The 24,123-nt window shown below is 41.7% G+C and overlaps 1 protein-coding gene and 1 pseudogene across 1 annotated transcript; both read left to right on the top strand.

Annotated features, from left to right (window-relative positions):
• Nucleotides 1-377: 377 nt before the first annotated feature.
• Nucleotides 378-10,571, top strand: LOC114079473 (ribonuclease SLFN12-like). The gene is given in 2 exon segments (XM_071603709.1): nt 378-869; nt 9,105-10,571. A coding segment is annotated over 1 exon segment (1,182 nt). The 5' UTR covers nt 378-869; nt 9,105-9,137; the 3' UTR covers nt 10,320-10,571.
• Nucleotides 10,572-19,016: 8,445 nt separating this feature from the next.
• On the top strand, nt 19,017-21,718 carry LOC139702462 (schlafen family member 11 pseudogene; annotated as a pseudogene).
• Nucleotides 21,719-24,123: the final 2,405 nt, after the last annotated feature.

The raw sequence follows: 24,123 nt of genomic DNA on the forward strand, positions 1-24,123 counted from the left end.
TCTGTCCAATCTAAAAACATGGAATAAAAAGTAACTATTACGTTAACCATTGTGTTGTGTAACCATTCACTGAGTCCAAGAACTGAGATGAGGCCCAGCTCTGCGCTCTCAGTATCTGTGTTGTGAGTGTGAACAGGTGGTCTGCTTTGCCTCCTGGGTAGATGTGCAGCAGAGACTATCTCCAACAGTCTGCAGCTGAGTCCCAGTGGGCTCTGGGGAGGAGCTCCCCAGTGAGAGCAGCTCAGACTTGTACACTCTCCACTGCCATTTGTCTTTCTGAGCATTTGAAAGCCGTGGTTTCCGGTGACTTGTGATTTCTGGTAACGTTTTGAGAAGTGCTAAGCTAGAGAAACGTACCCCCATAATGTGGACCAGAGCCAGGGGAAACAAGAGGCAGGTAGGCTGTGTCGCACCACAGGAGCCATAGTAGCCTCTCAGTGAAAGGATGTCCCCATGATGCTCCTTGTTCTACAAGCTCTAGGCATTGGACTCTGCCTTCTGTGGAGGAGCCTCTCCTTGCCCCTTGGTTTAGGCATTGACAGCTGTCCTCCCTGTTGCTGGAGGCACCTGGGATTTTAAGCAACGTGACAACAAGTGACCTGCGAATGGGAGTAAAGTTTGGAAATACTGAGTTACCCCGCTACAGGGAGATACTTCTTCGAATTTGACAAATCAAATGACAATTGTGCAATTGAGCATAGTGCCCTCACTTCCTGGAGCATCATGAGCCCTATAGAAGGTGGGATCTAGAAAATTCTGTGTGAGAGTCGCGCTGAGAGTGCAAGGTACCAGGGTGCAGGAAACAGAAAGCAGAAGAGCTGGAAGGATCTACGGGCAACTACCCTGTGGAGAGCACATAGACGGGCTCGGTAGGTTTCCCTCTCCACTTTGCCTGGGGAAGAAAGTTTCTGAGGCAGGGTGCTCTCTTTTCTGGCTGGGTTTTTCTGGCACCTGCATTCACCTGCTATGCAAGGGCCAGTGCATGCACTGGGTGCACTGGTGTTTGCAAGGGGTCTTGTTTCAGGGGGCAATGCACTGGAAAGTGAGGCCTGCTCTTTAGCCACATTTTCCAGCCTTAGTTTTCTACTCTACTCCCACCCCTAGGTCTAGGCATCTGGCTCTGGGGCGAGGTGGGGCACCAGCAGCACAACTCCACCTCTCTCTGGAAGACCCTCACCCCAACCCCGGTCTCCAGACTGAATGGTGTCTCTCTTTTCTGGGAAACTTGGCTCCTTTGCTGGAGTGTTCATATCACCTTCTCCCAAACCTTAACAGGCCATTGAGGACTGTCACCTTGAACTCTGGACCACGGGGTATGGTGTGCCAGAAGGACTTTGGTCCCTGCTTGGACAGGGGAGACCTTAAACAGCTTTGAGACAGGGAGCTTGGGGTCTGTGGTTTAGGAGACGGGGTTAGAGAGGCACTAGCCGAGTGTGCAGGTCAGGCTCGTGTGGTCTCCAGGGCACCTCGGGTGCCCCATCCTCCCGGAGATCTGAACTTGAGTGGAGTTGAGGAAATGTGGGGGTGTCACTGAAGAACTGCAGTCTAGGTCCAGAAAGAAAAAGCAAGCACAGTAGTTCCCTGCCCAAAGTTCATAAACTAGAAGAGGAGAAAGATGACCACATTGTCCTCCCAGATGCCATTGAACGTGGCACTGGTAAGCAAGGAGGGGCCAGGAATGTTCCTTAGTCTCTCCTGTCAGTTGGGTGCCACTTTTGTGCAGTTCTACCAGACTTCACACCTCACAGAATTCTCCCACTGTCAAAGGAATAAAGGAATTTAGAGGAAACAACTAACTTGTGAACCCAGACCCAAGGGTTCATGGAGGCCATTGAGTTTAAGGTACTAGGGACTTGGTGGAGTCCAGTCTCCAGCTTATTTTTTTTAAAGGATTGTGTCCCAGATATATGCCTGAAGACTGATTTTGGATGGTGAAAATTGTACCTAGTCATGAGTGTTGGACTGAGATGGCCAAGGACCCAGCCCAGCCCACAAGTTCCCCTAAAGGAGCCTCTTCTACAGGTGCCACTAGTTTCGAGTTCCCCAGTGGTATGAGAAGGCTCCTTAGGCATGTTGGGGGTGGGGAGGCAGGTGTGATTGACTGCTGCTCCTTTTGCTTATTGTGGATGAACCAGAAGTGTCCCTAATAGCAGGGCCAGATGCAGAGGGTGTTGGAATGGGGGCTGGGAGGAAAGGTGACAGCAGTCTACTTCCAGAGACTACAGTATGAAATGAGGGACCATATTCCTCCTGGAAGGGCATGAACCTAAGATGGAGAAATTCAAATGTGTCACTGAGCAGAAGTGAAACTGACTCTCTTGCCCTTCTTGAAATAGAGATGGAGGATCTTTTCTGTCTGGTCGACAGGAAGGTGACTCATATTTCAGCTGCCCCTGTTGTGTAAGAAATACGAAGAAATGAGGTAAAGGACCCCAATTGTGCCCTAATACTGTGAAGAAAGCTCAGCATGGCAGGAATAGACACGTTTCTCTGCTTTTTTGGATAATGATGTCCCATGAAAATAGTATTTCTTATCAATTTAAACTGAAACAGTTTTGCTTACTTGGCTTCTTCATTGTTCCTCTACCAGGAGTCAAGACTTCTCCTGTAGCCTCACTGTTTTGGGAGCTGTCAGAGTTCTGTTCCAATGCTTTCTTGGAGGGGCCCAGGCCTAGGGGACCCATCTGAATGAATGCCCAGGTCCCAAGATGTCTTAGGACACAGCTCTGATTTTCCAGGCCCCTCAGAGGGCAGGCAGCTACTTTGTTATAGACTCAGAACCAGCAGCCTGCAGGGGCCCAGGGTGGAGCCCTGTAATCCTTCTGCCCAAGAGAAGCTTGCTAATGAAAGTCTGATGCAATCCTTTAGGAAATCATTTGATAATATGTCTCCAATTGTTAGTATTTCATCAACTGCTCCAGTAATTCAAACTCCATCAACCACTCACAGTGTGTTTGTATATACACTTTGTATACTTAATTTAATTCCGAATGTACAAGATCAGGTAAAACCTCTTGTTTTAGCTTGAGCCTTGATTTCTACATGTTCAGACTGTTTCTTCCCTTATATGATTTTTTTTTTCTGAGCCAGGGTTTCAGTTTTTATTTTCTGCACTCTGGTTTCATTTCTTTCGGTCTGCTGTGGCCTTCCAACCTGTGTCCAAGCGGTTGTTTCTTTATGTGTGAACCACATCTGTACATAGAATTGAAGTACTTAGCCAGGGGACTCTTGGGCTCCATGAAAATTCGATGGGGTCATTTGAATACCCGAGTCTCAATCTAACAGTGCCGAGGTCTTAGAATTATTAAAATAAACATTGGAAAGCAACTTCAATTCTCAGGTATACAGGAATAATTACATAAAAGTACGTTTATACTACCTATAAAATTATGCAGCAGTTTGTAAGATTTTATAAACACAGGTAATCATTATTTTCCAAAAGTGATTATATAAGATAGGAAGATTCAAAACTTTCTATTTTAGTTTCTGCAAGTGTGACAGACCTTGGTAAACTCTGCCACTGAAAGCTACCATGTTGGGTATGATGTTAGAGGATAGCAAACTAGGATCGATCCCCAACTGATTTTATAAAGAAACCATAAAAGTTGATGTGAACAAAATCTAGCAATGATGTGAAAGTAGAACATGAAAAAGCAAGGAATATCATAAAAACAAATTATTAACAAACTGAATTTATTATTTAAAAATGAGGATAGAGCCAGCAGGATGTTACAAACCTGTAGTCCCAGCTCCTAGGGAGGCTGAGACCAAATGGTTGCTTGTTGCAAGAAAGGCAAGGCCCGTCAGGGCAACATAGTGAGGCCTCATCTCGAAAAAACCAAATGGAAAAATAAAAACAAAAGAAAACAGAAAAAAGAATGAAAGAAAAGAACAATGAGAGGGCTCATGTCAGCAAAGTGGAGACTAGGAAGCTTCCTCCTTGTGGAAACATCCAAAGCAACAGAAACTGACTGAAGTAAAAGTCAGAGGTTTACAGCAACCACGCAGATGCCCAATCAAGAAGCAGCCACATTCAAACCTGCAGAGAAGATCCTGATGTTTTTTCTTGCCCCTGCCCTTCCTCTCCCTGGCATGGCAAAGTCTCAGGCTGCAGGGGGCAGCAGCACTGTTTGCAGTCCCTTCCCTTGAAGTGCAGGGCCAGAGCAAACCTGATTGGCAGGGTTCTAACCTGCCTGGGCACTGACTGAAGGATAGGTCTCTGGACCACCTAACTTGGATCTCATTTCATGGGGAAGTGTGCCTTCCACTGCATGTGAAGGTTGTAGGGAGACCACATACCGGTGGATGCCTGGGGCAAGAGATTACAGCTGCAGATGAGTAATCCAAGGCCCATGAGAGGAGCAGAGGGTGGTGAAGATTTGGGGGGTAATCAAGACATTCAAAAGCAGCTATTTATTAGGAGGAATTGAGAAAACTCCATGCAGAATAGGCAGAGTGAATGCTTACAATATACCTGAGAAGACTTAAACTTTGACCTCAAGCTGGTCCCTGGGATCAGAATAGGATCAGCTCATCTGTAAAGAGCTGCCCTGGCATAGAGCTGGTCTGCAAAGATTGGGAGACATGGTAGTTTTGTTTTAAATGCCCGATTTTCGGCAGAAGCTCTGCAGGCATGGAAACCAGGGGAACATAGCTCATGCTTATGAAGAAAGTAATTTGGCAGAACCTCTCCCTGAGAAAGGTAAGACCCCTGGACATATTTTTTTTTTTAAAAAAAAAAAAGGCTGTAAAAAACAAGTGTCTTTATATCCACGTGGAGAAGAGTAAAATAAGACCCTTTTTCTTGCAACAGAGACACAAATCAACTCAAAATAGATGAAAAACTTGTGCAAGACCAGAAACTGAAAACTAGCACATGAAAACAAAGGAGAAAAGCTCTATGACATTAGTTTGGGCAATGATTTTTTTTAATAGGTTCCCCAAAGTGCAGATAACAAAACCTAAGCTAGACGAATGGGACTACATCAAATCGAAATGTTTATCTACAGGAAAGGAAACAATCAAAAGATTGAGATAACCTACCGGGTGGGAGGATGTACTTGGCAGCCACACTCCTGATAAGGGCCTACTATCCAAAATATATAAAGAACTCAACACATTGCGAGCCATCAAATAACCTCGTTATAAAATGAACATAATAGACATTTCTCAAATGAAGACATAAAAAGGGCCAACAGGTACTTAAAACTCTGACAGGTCCCAGAAAAACTGAGGCTACAGGAGAAGTCTTGACTCCTGGTATAGATGAATAACCAAGAAGCTAGGTATGCACAATCGTTTCAGTTGAAATTTCAAACAGTAATTGTTTTAATGTGACATCTTTATACAAAAAAGCAGAAAAAGATGTGTATTCCTGCCATGCTGAGCATTCTCCATAGTTCAATAGGATGATTATTGTCTTTTCCCCCATGTTTTCGCGTACAACAGTGACTCCATGTCATAGCAGTATATTGTGTTCTTGAAAAATTACTCAGAGAGTAGGTTTTAAGTGTTCTCACCACAAAAAGGCACATCAGTAAAATAAACAATATGTTAATTACCTTAATTGAATCATCCCACAACATACACATATTTTAAAACAACCTTTCCTACATTATATACACATAAATTTTAGTCATCTGTTGAAAAAAGATACAAACAGAATCCCACAACTGTCTTAAATTTGTCCAGAGAGCTAAAGGAAATGTATATTAAGAACTAAAGGAATTCAGGAAAAAACATATAAGTAAAATGACCATGTCAACAAATATTTGAAATTATGAAAAGAAACCCAAAGAAGAAATAGAGCTAAAAAATGCAATAATTGAGTTGAAATGTTTATAAGAAGGGTTCAGGAGCCAATTTGAGTAGAAATTGGAAAGGGGAAAAGATCTGTGAAATTAAAGGCAAGAATTTTTAAAATATAATAACTTTTAAAACATTTGTCCTTTAGATATACATGACAGTAGAGTATATTTTGACATATTATACAGACATGAGTATAACTTTCTCTAATTAGGATCCTGTTCTTGTGGTTGTACATGAGGTGGAGTTCACTGGTGGCATATGCATATATGAACGTAGGAAAATTAGTCTAATTCCTTTTATTGCTTTCCTATTCCCATCTCCACTACCTTCTTGGGGCGGGGGAGAGCAACCAATAGAAGCAAAAAGCTGGAAAAAATCACAAATATACAGAAATTAAATAGCACACTCCTGAAATGAGAAATGAGAAATCACAAGATAAATTAGTAAATATCTTGAGATAAATGAAAATGAAACACAATATACCAAAATTTAGAGATCTAGTAAGAGTAGTTCTACAGGGAGGCTTTGAATAGTGGTAAACACCTACACTGAAGAAAGATCTCAAGTCAACAGCCTGACATTAGACCTCAGAGACACAGGGAAGAAAAAAAGAAAGAACTAATCACAAGTCAGCAGAAGATGGGAAATTATAAATATTAGAGCAGAAATAAGTGAAATAATGGAGTAGAAAATAGAAAACAATAAATGAAAGTTTTTTTTTTTTTTACAAAATTCAGCAAATCTTCAGTTAGATTGATAAGAAGGAAAAAGAAAATGAAAGTACTAAAATCAGAAAGGAAAGAAACAAATTTACTAGTGATTTTCTCAGAAATAAAAGATTATCAGTGAGAACTATGAGCAAGAGTATGTCATCAAATTAGAAAATAGAGATGGAATGGAGAAAATCTTAGAAACACAACCTACGTACACTGAATCAGGAAGAAATAGAAAATCTAAACAGATCAATACCTAGTACGGAGAATGAATTAATAATGAAAACAAGCTAACAATCCCCCAAAAGAAAACCCTTGAATCAGAAGGCTTCAGTGGTGAATTCTACCTAGCAAACGTGTTTGGGCTCCCTTGTCCATGTAAATAACTAGAGTCAATGACCAAGAGTCTATTGACACCGTCCTGGAAGTGCAACCTGGCTTGATCCTGTGAAAGAAATAGTCCTGTGGGGTGTTCTCCTGGGATCCACAGCCAGCCACAGGGTCCCAGACAACCCAATAGGCCCAGGGATCCCTGGATAGAAGGTCGTATTCAAAATGAGAGAAATGGGACATGGGCCATCTTCTCTAGGTTTGGGCAGCTTCCCAGGAGGACACTGCTAGTCCTGGTTTACCTCAGGCCATGGAAGGGGCTTGGGAAATTTCAAGGTGGGCATTCCAGAGCATGGAGAGTGCTCAGAACCTCCCAAGGGTCAGTGTCCACATCACGAAGCAAGTCCCAGAGCCTTTCCTTCTGGTTATCTTAAGTGACTTTCAAAATACAGATTTCCTGTAGTTTGAAAACCATTCTCTGCACATTTCAGTGCAGTGTAAATTCCAAGGGGAGAAGGAAGAACATGGGAGGTCTGTCAGAGGAAGGCATTAGTGTCACACAGCACGTTTGGGCAAAAGCACAGAGCCCCCTATTCTATGTTGAATGGTGATCACTCTGATGCTGTAGAGGGGTGGCATGTACTGAAAGGCTTGTCTGGTCCCTGTAAACTGTTCTTACATGGACTTATGACTCTCTTTTCTGTATGGAGTGCTCATCATTCACATAGGATTATCAGGTGTTCTGGGGTCTGGGTCACATGATGAGGAAATCATAGAGTAATATCTTGCACTTGTGCCTACTACTGATCCAGCAGTGGCCGGGAAGATTATGACCTCCTGATAACATTTTCTGGGTAGTGAGGACTACCTAGGATGGACTTTTCTATCAACTGTCTCTATACCTATTGATGAACCCAAAGATCTTTTAGTTTTCAACCTAAAGGAAAGCAGTAATGCCAGTGGCCTCAAAGGCACAAGCTAATGGATCAGAAGTACACAGACTAAGGCAGACTGCCTTAGGACATGCAGGATGCTGTAACAAATCACCATTGATTGGGAGCTGGGCGGCTTATAAATTGCTGAAATGTATTTCTCTCTCCGTCCTGGAGGCTGGCAAGTCCAAGATCAAGGTGCCAGCATGGTTGGCTTCTGGTGAGGCCTCTTCTCCCAGGGTGATTCCCAGCTTCTCTCTGTGTCTTCCCATCGCAGAAGGGCTGAGCCCGCTTTCTAGGGTTCTTTTGTAAAAACATGAATCCTATGGTCAAGGGCTGTGTCTTCATGACCCCACTCCCAAAGGCCTAATCATCTTGGGGGTAAGGTTTTCAACATATTAATGTTGAGGGGACACAGACAATCAGACCATAATGCAGACGGGTTGAGTGTAAGAATTTTCCCTCATTGAAGATATTGTGGTTTTTCTGATAGGAAAAGGACACAGTGACGTGGCCCACTTTGCTTAAGAGCAAGGGCCAAATATTTTGAATCACATTTATTGTTAACAGGAAGAAAAAAATAACTAACATGTCATATTGCTGATTGCCCCTAGAATTCCAAGTGACAATTTTCCCAAAGGACTTCCTACAATAGCCTGGTGTGGTGGCACATACCTGTCTCCCAGTGGCTCAGGAGGCTGAGGCAGGAAGGATCAAGGTTCAAAGCCAGCCTCAGCAACTTATTGAGGACCTAAGCAACTCAGTGAGACCATGTCTGTAAATAAAATATGAAAAAGGCTGGGCATGTGGCTCAGGGGTTGAGCACTGCTGGGTTCTATCCCTGGTACCAAAACAAACACGCAAACAAACCCCAATACTCCCTACAAAAGGAGATAATGAAGGTAAAAGCTGTAAAAGTTGAAATCATTAAAATCACAATGGAAATTTGATACAATTGTATAATTAAAACTTGACTCAAGGACAAGTTCAAAAATATAGATTCCCTTCTGGGGTTTGTATAAGGAAAGAAGAGAAAACACAATCTATACAAAATGAATGATCAGAAAGAATGATATAAGCACAGAGTAAGGGAAAATTTAAGGAATTAGAAGAGCATGATGGAAATCTATGGCAGCAAAATCAAAATACCAGTAAGAGTGTAAGTTGTGGGTCTTATGTGATAATCTGCCCCCAAACCTGTCACTTCCTAGCTGTGTACTTCGCAGTCCAGGGCGACTTCTACAAAGGGTTTCACTCTGTTTCCCTCAGAATTCAGAATTTGCTTACTCCTGCATGGGTCCCATTCTAATGGCTCTGTCAGTTTTACAGGAAAGAATTTCAGCTTGGAAACCAAATGGCCACTGTGGACGTAAACATCAGAATTGATTTTGAAACTGATTATAATGAGCTGGTTTCAGATGTAGGAAAAGTCACTATTGGAGAGAAGAATAGGAACAGTATGAAGGACAAACAAAGGAGAAAAAGGCAGAAAGAGGCTGTCTCATGAGCCATGTGTGCTTTGCTGAATTCTGGAGGAGGAGTTATCAAGGCTGAAATTGAGAATACAGAGTATAAGTATAATGAAGATGGAATAGGAGAAGATTTGGAAATATCTTTCAGCGATATGCTGCCTCATGTTCTAAATTACCTTGACTTCATGCAGAATGCTAACACATTTTTGATTTTTGTGAAATCATGGAGCTTGGATAGCTCTGGTCAGCAGATTGTCACGTTGAGAACCAATCTGTATAGCAAAAATATAACATCTACAATTGTCATGGATGGTACCCATGCACTGGCTTTCCTCCAAGAGAAGAAAACTGGATCCGGATTATTTTCAACACCAAAAACGAATGCAATGAAGGTCCCTACTGATGTTCATGAAGAAAGTAGTGTGGTGGACTCACCTTCAGAGTTTTTTAGCAAGACAAAACTTACATACAGAAGTAAAGTCAACTTTTCTGAATCAACACTTGTTGCTACTAAATTAGTCCCAGATTACGATGTGTTTGGAAAAAAAGAAAAAAGAAAAAGAGAAGATGTGTTGGAATTCATTAAAGAAGAGGTACCTCAGTATGTTTCTGCATTTGCAAATACTGATGGGGGATATTTGTTCTTTGGTATAGATAGCCAAACAAAAGAAGTAAGTGGCTTTGAAGTACAGCCTTGGTGTGTTTCTGAGATAGAAAAGACAATTAGGGAGCTTCCTGTCCAACATTTCTGTAAAGAGAAGAAGACGATTAATTACTCATGCAAACTCATTGAAGTCCATGATGAAGAAAGACATCGTGGCTACGTCTGTGCACTCCATGTAGACAGATTTTGCTGTGCCGTATTTGTTGAGGAGCCTGATTCTTGGCATGTGAAAGGGAACCAAGTGATGCGGTTTACCACGGAGGAATGGATCAAGTGCATGGTGGCTGGTGAGGCAGGTTACGGAAGGGGGATTAGCAATGAGCATACATTTGGCCGGGGTGGTTGGGAAGGTGTGACTGGAGCAAGATCAGTATTCCTGAGATGTCAGTGCTCAATTTAACAGTCTCTAGTGGATCCCACTGGGAGTTCACCACCTCTTGTTTTCCTCTGCCCACTTAGAAGAGACATATTACAACTAGCTGCATGCTTTGGTCAGCTTTCCATCACAATGACACATTTCTGAGATAATCAACTTAGGAATGGAAATGTTTCTCTTTTTTTCTTCTAATAATTTGGCTCACAGTTTTGGAGGTTCCAAAATGTATCGGCTGCATTTCTTTTTGAAACAGCCCATTATGACAGGGAATGTGTGGTGGAAGAGAATTGCTCACTTGATGGCCAGGGAGTGAAGGTGAGGACAAAGAATGGTCAAGGGTTCTACAATTCCCATCAAGGGCAAAGGGCATAAGGAGGAGGGATCAGGCTATCATAATCTACTTTAAGGGTCTTCTTAATTCCCACTTGAATTGCTTATTAAGCTCTGATTACAGCACTTGGGGCTCTTTATGAGACTTCTACTAGGCCCCACCTTTAGATGGCTTCACCAACTCCCAATAGCACTTACTCTGGGAAGTAATCCTTTAACACAGGAATCTTTGGGTAACAGTTCAGTACCAAACCATGATATTCTACTATAGCCACCTGAAAGGTTCATGTCCATCTTAACAAAGCAAAATGCACCCACATTTTGTACACAAATTCCAAAGAGTCCCAACGTTTTGACAGCTTTGGCATTGCTCAATAGTGTAAGTTGTGTATGCTGAGACTCAAGGCAGTTCAGCTTTAGGATGCTATAAAAATTAAGTTATAACAGTATGTTACTTCTGATTTGAAATAGTAAGTAGGAACAGGGTAAACATTCACAGTTCAAAGGGGAGGAACAGGAAAATATCAAGGAGGTTTCAGACCAAAGCAAGACTGCAACCCAGCAGGGCATACACTAAATCCTACAGCTCCATGTTTGGCATCTGGGCACACTGCCCCTGTGACTGTGCTGGTTGCAGGCTACCTGCTCACTCTCTTGGGGTGGTATTGTATGCTGGGTGCTGCTTCTTTTGTCAGACATTGGTCAGTGCTGGTATCTCTTCCTCCTTGGGATCTACACTGCAGCCATGCCTTCACAATTCCCAGAGAAAGAGTTCCTTAGGCTGTCCTGGGTCACAGGGTGCCCTGGGACTGTTTTCTCAGTCAGTCATAGAGATGTCACCTTCCTGGTAGTTTATTCTATTTTCTTTGTATTTGTTGACGTGACTGTTCAAAACCCCCTTGCAGAAGCCAGCTCTGTCTTGATGTGTGTCATCGAAACACATTCTGTGTTTATCAAAATACTTTGATGTTTTTGCCATTAATTCTGTCAAATTCGTAATCCTCAGAATTTGAGTAGACTTTTATTGATGAAATAGGCGCTCCTGTACATGAAAGTAAGAGCAAACTAATTCAGTTTAGTTGAAGCAAATTATGTTGTCTATATATGTCCCTGGGTAGCCTAGCTTGAGATGTAGCTCCCAATGTGGCTGTATTCAGTCACTGAAAAATCACAACAGTCCCCTACATCTCTCATTACCTTTTTTTGTTGTTGATGATGGGTAACTGACTTATTTCCTGGGTTCTGCCTTAAAAACAGTGTCATCTTGAATATTCATGTGTAGTCTGGGGCATGGGTGAAAGTTTCTCTTGGGAGCACACTTAGTAGTGGAATTGCTGGTTCAGGAGGTGTGAGAATATTCAAGTAATAGGAAAATGCTGATATTTTTTTCAGATTAGACAGGTCATTTTACTCCCATCAGGAATATATTAGAAATTCCACATTTCCTCCAATTGTCAGACTTCTCTTCGTTTTTCTGCCTCTCTTCTCGTCTTTGTCTGTTCCATCAAATGAGTACAAGATAGTATCTTTGTGGCATGAGCTTTCCTGTTTATTAATTTGGTTGATCATATCTTAATGTATTTATTGGTTCAAAGTACTTTACCTTTTATGCAGTGCCTGTTCTGTCTTTTGTCTATATTCCAATTAGACTTTGTCTTTTTCTTTTTGCTTTGTTAGAATACCTTACAGACTGTAGAATCAATCACCTTGTCGTCACAGGTGTTACAGATTGTGGATATCTTCTCCAAGTTTCTGCTTGGCATTTTCTCTTTTCTTAAGGCCTATTCTGATAAGTAGTAGTTTGAAATTTTAAGAGAGTCAAACTTACCAGTTAAAAATTTGAAGTTTGGTGCTCTTTGTGCCTTATGTGAGAGATGCTCCTCTACTCTAAGGTACTATAATGTTTCCTTTCATTGTTTTCTGGACACTTTAGTTTTGCTCTGAGCCTTTTAATTTTAAATATTTAATTCATTTCAGTAGACACTGACTCGGAGTGTTATTTCCTCTTGTTCCATGTGAAGAGCCATTCTCCCACCCTCACCACTGATCTGCCCAACCGTCTCCAGTGTATTTCTGCATACATCTATGGGTAGCTGTGGTTGTAGAATTTCTTTTATGTTTGGTCAGTGTGTTTCTTCCTACAGAATTGTGATGTTAAACTGAATATAAATATCGGAAAGAGTAAGTCTTCTTTTTCTCTTTCTTTGAAAATATATGGACAGTTTTAGTCCTTTAACCTTTCATAAATTTTAGAATCTACTTGAGCACCTTAGAAATGCCTTTCTGGATGTTTATTGCAGTTACATTAAATATATAGATAAATTTAGGAATGAATGACACATTTCTATCAACCGGTCTTTTTATCCTTGAACATAGGAAATCTGTTCATGTATTTCTATCTTTTTAAAAAAATTCATTGTACATGCTTTATCAAAACGATACTTGTATTTACAGTTTCTGCAAAAAGAGTCCCTTGCAAGTTACCCTCACACACCCAGACACACGCACACAGACATCCACACCATGACCCTGCTCCCACACTAGTGAGATGTGAGGGTCAGACTCATGAAATTAGGCCGCTGTTGGGGGATAAGAGTTGTTGATTTGTTTTTTGTTTTTTGTTTTTTGTTTTTTTTTTTTGAAAGAGTAAAGCATGGGAAGAATGTATTTGGCCATGACATTGCTAACTAAGTTCGGGTATATTAACATATATGTCAGTTAACACTGACTATTCCTTTTGCATTCTATATACACAGAATGACATCAAGGTTTTGTGATCAACAGAATATTCCAACTTCAGTCTCAATGCTGCTTGTAGTGACTTCTGAATTCATGTGAAGGCTTACCCTAATAATAATTCAAGTCTATGGACATGAAATAAGGCACAATAAATATTGATTTGACCTAGAGGAAGGAAGGAAAGGAATAAAACTGGTTTCAAATGATCTCAATTGGGAAACTGCTTTGACTTGAACTCACTTAAATCCATTCTAAGTTCCTAAGATTTCTTAGAAATGTTTTTTTTTTCTTTTCCCTGACAGAGCCCCCAAAAGAAAAGTTTGGGAATTCACATTTCCATGTTTCAGTAGCCTAAACTACTCAACTCATGTGTAACAACCTCCTCCCCTGCTCAGGTCTCCTCCTTCCTCAGTGCTCAAAAACACCGAGTAGCAAATACACATCCGGTTGTCTTTGATATCTTAAAAAAGGGGGAGGGGAAGGAAGGGAGAGTAGGAAAGAAGGGAAGATGAGAAGAAGGGAGGAAGGGAGGAAGCGGGGAAGAGAGGAAGATAAAAGAGAAAGGGAAAAAGCTAAAAGTAACCTCATGACTTTCTTGCAGTTTAAGAAATCCCTGTTCCCTCCTTTTCAGGACGATGAAGCCACCCCAGACATTACAAACAACTGCGACAAATGAGTCTGGCAGCATAAAAAATGTCTAGTGTTCAAGTCTTCACAGTGAGACCCATACATCTTGTACACAACCTGTGGAATGTTTGTTGCAGCAGGTGAATCAAACCCAAAGACACTGGACAGTCTGTGAAAGGGAGCAAGAATTGCAGTTCTGAAGGCCCCTGACTTTGGTTGTTTACAGAGTTCAATCCTGTTTATTGTGCTCCTTGGTACCTTCTTCATCTGCATATCCTGAAGGTTCTTCCCCTGGTTTTAGGAATCTGCCTACATATTCATATTCTTCTTTAAACTGCATTTCCCATTCTCGAACACTCTCCATTTGCGCTGCATTCAAGTCTGAGAGATCCTCATATTCATCTCTAAGTGCATCCTTATCTAGGCAAAATGTTGCCAGTCTTCTGGAGGCATCCCTACCAGCAAATATTCCATATGCACCCGCGGGGCCCTACAACTTGCGGCATTTGGTCACAGCGAAGACTTTCCCATTGACCTCAAGCAGGAGGCGCAGCTTGTGCAACTCGACCGACCTACTGGTGAAGCTACTTGAGGCTGAAGTCCCACATCTCCATGCGCTGCAGGGAGGGGACCAGGCTCTCCTTCCCCGCCCTGGCCCCTCCTCCCGCCCCATTCTTGAACACTCAGGGTCACTTGGCCACTGAGCCACATCCCCAGCCCTATTTTGTATTTTATTTAGAGTCAGGGTCTCACTGAGTTGCTAAGCAACTTGCCTTTGCTGAGGCTGGCTTGGAACTTGCGATCCTCCTGCCTCAGCCTCTGGAATCACTGGGATTACAGGCGTGGGCCGTTGTGCCCAGTGGTATTTGTTCTTTTTAAAATATTTCTTGCTGAGCTTCTTGTGTTTGTGACTGGTGTCCTTCGTCAATTTCAAGAAAATCATTGCTGTTTATCTCTTCAGATCATGCTTTCGTCTTTTTCTCTCCTCTTGTGACTTAACGCTGTGTTAGACCTTTGGAGTACCTCTGACATGGCTCCTGTGTTCTGATTTTCCATTCTTTTTCTTTGTGTGGGTTGGAACTGTTTGCTACCTTGTATCATGACAGTTAATCTTGGTTTCTGCTGTTGGTCTGCTATCACATGTAGTAACAAGGCCCTTAATATCAGATACTGCCTTTTAGAGTGATAGGATGTTGACATGACTTTTATCTATTGATTTCAAATTTATGAGTCTGTAGGAGAATCAGGAAATTTTTGTCTTTTCATTTCTTCTTCATTTGGGGGTATATTTTAATTACAGTTGGCACTCAGCAGTCTTTTCCTTTGCTCATGGTTGCTTTATTGTTTGTTTTTTTTTTTTTTCAAATTGTCCGGCTTTATCATGTTTCCTAATTTCCTATTATATCAGGGATTATGAATTAGGGAAATTTTGAAAGATGTTCTAGGGCTGGGGATGTGGCTCAAGCGGTAACACGCTCGCCTGGCATGCGTGCGGCCCGGGTTCGATCCTCAGCACCACATACAAACAAAGATGTTGTGTCCGCCGAAAAACTAAAAAATAAATATTAAAAAAAATTCTCTCTGTCTCTCACCTCTCTCTTTAAAAAAAAAAAGAAAGATGTTCTATCCTTTCATATAGGGTTGTCCTTTCTTCTGGCAGGAAGATGGGCATCAGTGATTGTCTTGCTCTAATTGAAGTTTAGTTTTATGCTTTTCTAGCTAAGACTTTGCTCTTACTACTAGCTGAGGCTGTTCTGCAGTCTAAGCTGAAGTCAGGGTGTTCACCCAGGGCCTCCTCTTTGCTGGGACTTTAATTCTTGCCTGTGTCTGCTCAGCTCAGGAGGTTGGTGAAATTTTAGTCCAGTTCCTCAGGCTCCCGGTTTCTGCTTTCTCTGGGTTCCCAGCCTCTCATCCTGGATCAGTCAGTGAGTTGAGGGGAATTTGTAAGTCGACTTAGGCTCCTCCTCTGCAGTTTCATCCTTTCTGAGGTTTTCTTCTCAGATTCTAGCCCCTCTAGGATTTGGACCCCTTCCTTTCTCCTCATGTCAGTGGCCTGTTGACAGCTATCGGGGCTCTAGTGACCCATGCTACGGCCCAGAAAATATCTGAGGGAGAAGCAGGCTGGAGAGTGCAGCGGCTTCCTGTGCTCCTATCACACGTGTTGGCCTTGTCGTCCTGCTTGTCCCACTGGCCCTCCAGTTCTGGACGCCACAGTTGGCTCTATTTTGTACAGGCTTCATAGCTGTTTCGGGTGGGAGGGTTGGTGCTACAGTAGACACAGTTTCCATGGCACGTTCCCAGGGTTTTCTTCTTTATATTTTGTTATCATTATTTCCATATCTAGTGCTTACAGAAAAAGATGAGATCTATTCCAGAAAGCCTCTGCCGGGAACTCTTCTTCAAGAGGAAGCACTTGAACAATGAACAGAATGACATGGCCTTGGATGAGCACTCTCCGCTGGTCTTCTCTAATAGCTGGTCTTTGGATCTGCACCTGCCAAAGAATGAGGAAGTCACCTTTGATGTACTTCTGATTTCCCAGGAAAATCCACTAGTCCTGGACACTTTCCTCAGGGTAGTTGAGAATTTAGAAGATGATTCCCCTCTTTCTCAGGGAACTAGATATAAGCTTAAAGGCTATTCTTCCCAAACTGCCCAAACTTTAAAGCAGAACTGGCAAAACTTGGTGGTTTCCCTAAGAAACTCACCATCATGAGGAAGATATTCTTCTTGAATCTTTTTTTTTTTTTCAATTACTTTTAGTTATGTATAGCAATATAATATATTTTGGCAGAATATATATACATAGAATGTACCTTATTCTATTTAGGTTCCCACTCGTGTGGTTGTACATAATATAGAGTTACCCTAGCCATGTATTCAAATACCAGGTTAGGTAAGTTATGGCCAATTAATTTTACTGTCTTTCCTATTCCCCCATTCCCTTTCCTTCATTTCCATTTATCTAATCCAATGAACTTTATTCTTTTCCTCCCCACCCTCCCTTGTTGTGATTCAGCATCCACAAATCAGAGAGAGCATTAGGACATTGGTTTTTTGGGATTGGCTTATTTCATTAATTGGCTTATTTCACATAATATTTTCCAGTTCCTTCCATTTAACAGCAAATGCCATTATTTCATCCTTCTTTAAGGCTGAGTAATATTCCACTGTGTATATGTCCTACATTTTCTTTTTCTATTCATCTGTTGAAGGACACCTCAGTTGTTTCCATAGCTTGGCTATTGTGAATTGAGCTGCTATAAACATGGATGTGGCTTAGTCACTGTAGTATGTTTTTAAGTCCCTTGGGTATAGACTGAGGAGGAGTGGGATAACAAGGTCAAATAGTGGTTCTATTCCGAGTTTTCTGAGGAATCTCCATACTGCTTTCCATAGTGGTTGCATCATACCTTTCTCTCCACATCCTTGCCAACATCTATTGTTACTTGTATTCTTGATAATTGCCATTATGACTGGAGTGAGATGAAATCTCAGTGTAGTTTTGATTCACACTTATCTAATTGCTTGAGATGTTGAATATTTTTTTCTTATGTTTGTTGACCAGTTGTATTTCTTTTTCTGTGAAGTGTTTAGTTCCTTTGCCCATTTATTGATTGGATTATTTCCCCCCTGGTGTTATCTGTGTGAGTCTTGATGCCAAAATAATCTCCTTTATGATTCAAGATTGAAACTGTCGTACCTGCATCCTACTGGCTTACAATCTTTGAAGCCACAAGGGACCAGGTGAAGCCCTCTATGTAGTCTGAAGGAGATTGACTGTCTGAGGGAGCAGCATGCCCTTGGGATTTTCAAATGTCTACCAGATAATCAATATAGATTGTTTTTATTAAAATGCCATACAGATGTTAAAAACTTGGTGTTTTAGTCAACTTTTGTGTCACTGTGATAAAATTACCCAACAAGAGCAACTTAAAAGAGGAGAAGTTTATTTGGGGCTCAGGGTTTTGGAGGTCTCAGTCCATAGACATCTGACCCCATTACCCTGGGCCCAAGATGAGGTAGCATATCATGGGAGAATGTCTCAGAAGAGTGAAGCTGTTCAGCTTATGACAGATTCAGGAAGCAGAGAGAGAGATAGAGGAGAGGGCAAGGGAATGTGGGGAAGATGTACCCTTCCAAGTCAGGTACCCAGTTACCAACTTCCTTCAGCCACTGACAGTCACCTCCCAGTGTCATTCACATGAGGAGGGACTGGTTAGGCCACATCTCTCCCTGATCAATCACTTTACTTCTGAGTATTACTGCACTGGCACAAAAACTTTTGTGGGATACATCACATCCAAACCATAACATTCTGTACCTGACCCCCAACGCTCATGTCCATCTCACAGTGCAAAATTCATTTAATTTTTTTCCAAGAGTTTCCCTTTCTTAACATTGTAAGAATTACCCCAAAGTCCAAGTCCAAAGTCTCATCTGAAAACTCTTGGTTGTGAGGCCCTGTAAAATCAAAAGCAAGTCACAATCTCTAATATACAATGGCACAGAGTAAACGCTGTGACTCCAAAGGGGAGAAATAGGCACAGAGAAATAAGGGGCCAAAGAAAGACCAAAATCCAGCTGAGTTCCTGGAACTCCATCCCTGATGGCTCATCTAAGATACAAGGCTGTGCCATGTGCTCTCCCAAGGGTTTGGGCAGCCCTCCTTCTTTGGTCTTCATGTTGCTCTCTCAGTCTCTCACAATCCAATCACTTTACCCCGAACATTCCTGAATCAAGACAGGAGGTTTTGTGGGAAACCTTACATACAAACTATAACACTTGACAAAGCCTTACCTGGATAATGGAAGGTGGACTGGGCTACAAAGATATTTTTCATTATAAAGATGATGCTTTTTCTCTAATTTTCAAAAATGTTTCTTTGAGATGCTGCAGGTTAAGCAGCTTCACCTGATGTTGGAGAACTTCAGTTTAGCTTCTGTTCACTTCTTCCTGAATAGTCTTTACATACGTTGCTTAAGAGCAATTAGAAAGATTAATTAGTTACCTATTCTGTGCACAAATTTTATTTACTCTTTTCTTGTTCATGGATAGACGTTCTTTCATTTTAAAATCAAGACAGTTTGCTGTTCCTTTAACAGCAATGAAAAACTGCCCAGGAGCTAGTCAGACAATCTATGATTTTGAAAAGAACATCATTGATGAAGGTCATAATTTCCCCAATGGGAATGAAAAGAAGAGAAATGTCATTACCCCCAAAGAAAAACCCCAGGCATTCTTTAGGTCTGTTCACTTGGAGGAACTGAAGCTATCCTAATCACTCACGTAGCCCCTGTAAATACTCACGAGAAAGGTGGTTTTTCTACAAACAGTTCTGAATAGGAATCTGAGTTGAGAAAATCCTGAAAAATCTCTCTCACTCATTTCTGGAGGAAAGCATCTGAGATAGAGGTAGAAACCCTCACCGATATGGAAAGATTCCATAAGAAGAGGAGCACCAGGGTTTGGCGTTTCTCCCTCATCAAAGATGAGCTAGGGACTGCCCTGAATCCAGTGGAGCCAGATACATCCTGGCTGGGGTGTTCTGAGTCCACGTCCAGGAGGATCAGTGGGTCCTTGGAACAGAGAATAGAGCTGGGAGCCCCGCAAGGCGCAGTTGAGAGGAGAGGAGCAATGCCCTCAGAATTCTGAGAAGAAGTAAACATTACACAGACCAAATTTACAAGCCACGTTGTCGTTTGAATGTAAAAGATAATGACCTGTGCTGGTCATTATCCTGAAAGACGTAATCCCAAACTCCGTCACTGCAAATGTTTAAATCCCAAAAGATCAAAATGCCAAGTCTGGAACACTTGAATTCTAAAATCTCCCAAATCATAATCCCCAAAGGCTCAAATCTCCAATACTGAAATTCTAAAACTTTCCAATTCCCAAAATCACAAGCCCCATGAAAAAAAAGAGGCCATTTAGAGGGACGGGAAGCTGAATTCTGGGGAAGTGACTGGCCACGGGTCAAGGCGGTGTGTCAAGGCAACAGTGACAACTTCAATGTAAATGTGTCATGGTGTGCACTGACGTTCCCTCCTGCTGATGAAACTCCAGGAGCTTATGTTGAGTTCAAGTCATGTTTGCCTGAAGGAGCCAGAGAGGTTACTGACTAGTGTAACATGGTTCCTGGCGCCATCTGATAAGGTGACTCTATACCATCAGGTTGCTGTTCAGTCACTGTATTGTTTCTGCCAAATCCATGGTCTGCACGGGAGTGCATGTGGGATTTGTTTCCACATACCTAAAAATGGCTCTTTTAACTTCACATATCGAACACATTAAATGAGAGACCTGACAGTAGAATATGGCATTCAAATGTCCCATGTATGTCTAAATACATATAAGGGTCAGTTAATTAACATATAAGCACTGATATAGGTTCATTTTCAACCAAATAGTTTATTTACCTGAGATCTTTCTATTCATTAACTTATCAGAAAAGTTTTAAACATTTCAAATAAGAACTTGAGGTGCAAGAATAATTGCTTTCATGTTTTCCGCTTCCTGGGGCTCAGTGAATTTCATTTTAGTTGGCACACTCTTTTCTCCACGAGATAAGAGAAGAGAAGCCTCATTCCTTTCACCAGATATGTAGGATACCAGTCATTAAAAGATGAGTCAGGGGGCTGGGATTGTGGCTCAGTGGTAGAGCGCTCGCCTAGCACAGGCGGGACCCCGGGTTCAATCCTCAGCACCACATTTAAAAAATAAATAAATAAAGGCATTGTGATTAAAAAAAAAAGATGAGTCAGATATGAAAACTTTCATCTCCCTTTTAAATGTAATGTGTGATTCATACAAAATAATGCCAGTGCATTGCTTAAACTTTCTCTAATGTTTTCAATTCCAGTGGCACCAAGATGTTTGCAATATACTGCTGAATTCCTCCAAAAGGAGGTGTCTTCACAACGTGAAAGACTGGAGGGATTAATAAATTAGCAAAAGCATAATTTCTCCTAGGAATTCTTATCTTCTCTAGAAGCTGGGCTGTGGACCCGGATTTGCAAGAGAAGCAGGAAGTCATCTGTGATACTCTGCCAATCACACTGAACAGTCCTGCCATCAGGTACACTGTTTTAGGGGAGCAGGATGCAGAGCAGAGAGACTATGACACTCGCGTGCCTTTACTTTGAAGCAGAAGCTGGTGAACAGGGAGGCTACCTCAGGAAGGTGTGTGTGGTGATCAAGTCCCTCTGCCTGAGTCCCAAGAGCAATGCAGAGTCTGTGGAGGGGTCAGGCTCTGGTAGGTTACCCTGCTCCTATGACCTTGCGGACACCCAGTAAATGAAAACCTTGCTGCTGGTCCTCGTGACTGTCTTGCTCGGCTGCAGATCTTTTCTTGCGTGACCAGCTTGGCTGTGAGATGTTAAATTTGCTCACAGCCCAATAGTATGAGATATTATCAACACACCTCTGCAAGAAGAGACACTGCTTTGTCTTTAGCCTGCCTGGCTCAGGCAGTAGAATCATGGCCATGAAGATCATAGAGAAGATCAGAAATATGTTTCACTTGTGAGGCAAATAGAATTCTCTACGTTTGTGAAAACCAGCCTCTGAGTTACCACAACCCCAGCCCCTCAGTTAGGTTATCTTGAAGGGCAAACTTTCCAAGTAGAAAACCATTGATATTTGTTCTTTGGAAGACTAATTTCTACCACTGATTTAAAATATTGTACAATATATTAGCAAAAAGAATAAAGCTCACCAGAAAATTATGGCTGTGAAACAGAGGAATGTTGCTGCATACCAGTTGAACATGAAATTCAAAAGTTAATGTGGAGGGCCGGGGTCATGACTCCATGGTAGGGTGCTTGCCTAGCACGTGTGAGGCACTGGGTTCAATCATCAGCACTGTATAAAAATATATAAAATAAAAGTTTTTTTGTCCATCTACAACTGAAAAAATTTTCAAAAAATTTAATAGAGAGTAGTTGCAACTACAAAGAATGTCAAAACCAAGAGGTAAAGGAATCTAGATGTGTTATGATCCAACAAAAAGAGAAGTGAAACATCCATCAACCCAATTGAGAAAGGAAGAAGCACACACAATTTGAGAAGTGAAGACCAGATTATGAAATGCACACGGGATAATAAGCACAACAGAAAGCAGAATAATAAGCCTAAAATATTAATACAGAAAGCCAAAAGTGTAAACAGTAACAAAGAATTAGATTTTTAAAAAGTAGCAAGGAGAGCTAATATAGAGAACTAAAACCGATCAAAAGTTTTAAAATTATAATTCCATAAAATGTGTCTGAAATGAAAGAACACTGGAGTCTGCATACCATAGAGGCCTACACTGTGTCTGGCAAATTCATACCAGATAGTCAACACTGAGACAGAATCCCAAACACTTGTTGGGCTGTAAAAATAGAGAGTCCATTGACAGACACACAAATGACTCAGTGATTTATGAGAAAAGGAGAACTAGGTTGGCCTTGGCCTTCTGTGCACAATGATCCATACTAGAAAACAGCAGAGATACAGCAACAAGAGAGACCTGGAAAGCAAGTTGTGAGCCATGGGTTTGTGAGCCAATGCCATTATGCATAGCACATGCATATGTAGGAACTCAGGGACTATTAATCTCCTGACCTCTTCCTGATGGACTTCTTAGAGCATGAGTTTCATGCAACCAAGCATTGATTGTAGGATGTTGGCAAAAGAATTATCAATGAACACTGATTATGATGAACTGTAGATGTGAGATTAAAAACAAAGTTGGGGACGAGGAGGACAAAATAATATGTACATTGCACCTACCATGGCAATACATAGAATGTATTATCCAAGGAAAGAAACCATATCCAAACCAAGTACCACCTTGTATCTACAATACTGTCTCCTTTAGGACCTATTCATGCTCAAATAAATTGTAAATTTTAACTTGATGTCATGGTGGATTTTTTTTGTTTGTTTGTTTTTGTTTTGTTTTGTGCCACAGTCTGGCTGGGCACAATTCAGGAGCCACTTATCAAGCAAAAACGAACTTTATTTTTAGAACACACGCCAGACCACAGAAGCTCTTCAGGAATTCCCTCAGAGCCCAACTGCCACCACTGGCTTCCCACAAGCCTCTCAATGCCCCCCACTCCTCCTGCTCTTGAGGCCGATTGGCTGGGTCTCGTGGGCGGAGCCAAAAAAAGTCCCCCAATGAGCAGCTCCATGGTCTGAAAGGGCGGGGAAACAGCCCAATGAGCATCACTGCAGAGGAGCCAATCAGTTGGCAGCTAGAAGTTTGCTGGGGCTGCTGTGAGCCAATCATCAGCTGGCAGCTGGAAGTTTGCTGGGGCCACTGTGAGCCAATCATCAGCTCACAGCTGGAAGTTTGCTGGCAGCTGGAAGTTTGCTGGGGCCCCTTCGGCTGTGGCTCTCAACAGTTTTGTTTTATTTTCAATAGGATCAAATTCTGGCCAAAGGTGTATGAGTAGAATGATGAATTTAACACTTAGTTGGGTGTCCTCAAGATGTGCGTCTTGATGGTCTTGTTTTTTAGAGAAATGGCACATTTTTCCATCAGCCAATTCTGTTGAGCAAGGGAGTATTAAAAAGTGCCCCCAGGGAAGTGCTGGGGAGTGATAGTGGCCAAATTATATGAATTTGAATATCCAGTCAATTGAGATGATGCATAGTGAGTAAAAATGAATGAATGAACTAAACACTCTCCAGCATTCCTGCATGGGCTAGAGCCAGTGGGAGAGGAGAGGAAGGGCAGAAAGAAGAGGTGGAACAGCAAGAGCCCCAAACTACCCAGATTAAAAAAAAAAATCAAAATGTGAGAAGTTCAATGAACTCCAAATTGCATTAACTCATCATCATAAATTGACATAACAAAGAGAGAATCATGAGAGCAGCAGAAGGGAAATACCATGTACAAAGACCCTTGATAAGATTAATACTAGTATGACCCTAATTTTAAAAAATGCCAGTGATGTGGGGAAATTGGAACCTTCATACATTGTTTATATAAATATAAGGAAGAATATAGTTTGTCAGTTCCTCTAAGAGTTAAGATTTACCCTGTGGCCCAGTGATTCATACAGTGGGGGAAATAAAAATCACATGTTCTCATGTACACAAGTGTTCCTGGTGGCCCCCTTCCTAACAGCCAATGAGTGGA

The sequence above is a fragment of the Marmota flaviventris genome, chromosome 17 (assembly GCF_047511675.1).
Source record: "Marmota flaviventris isolate mMarFla1 chromosome 17, mMarFla1.hap1, whole genome shotgun sequence".
Classification (NCBI taxonomy): Eukaryota; Metazoa; Chordata; class Mammalia; order Rodentia; family Sciuridae; genus Marmota; species Marmota flaviventris.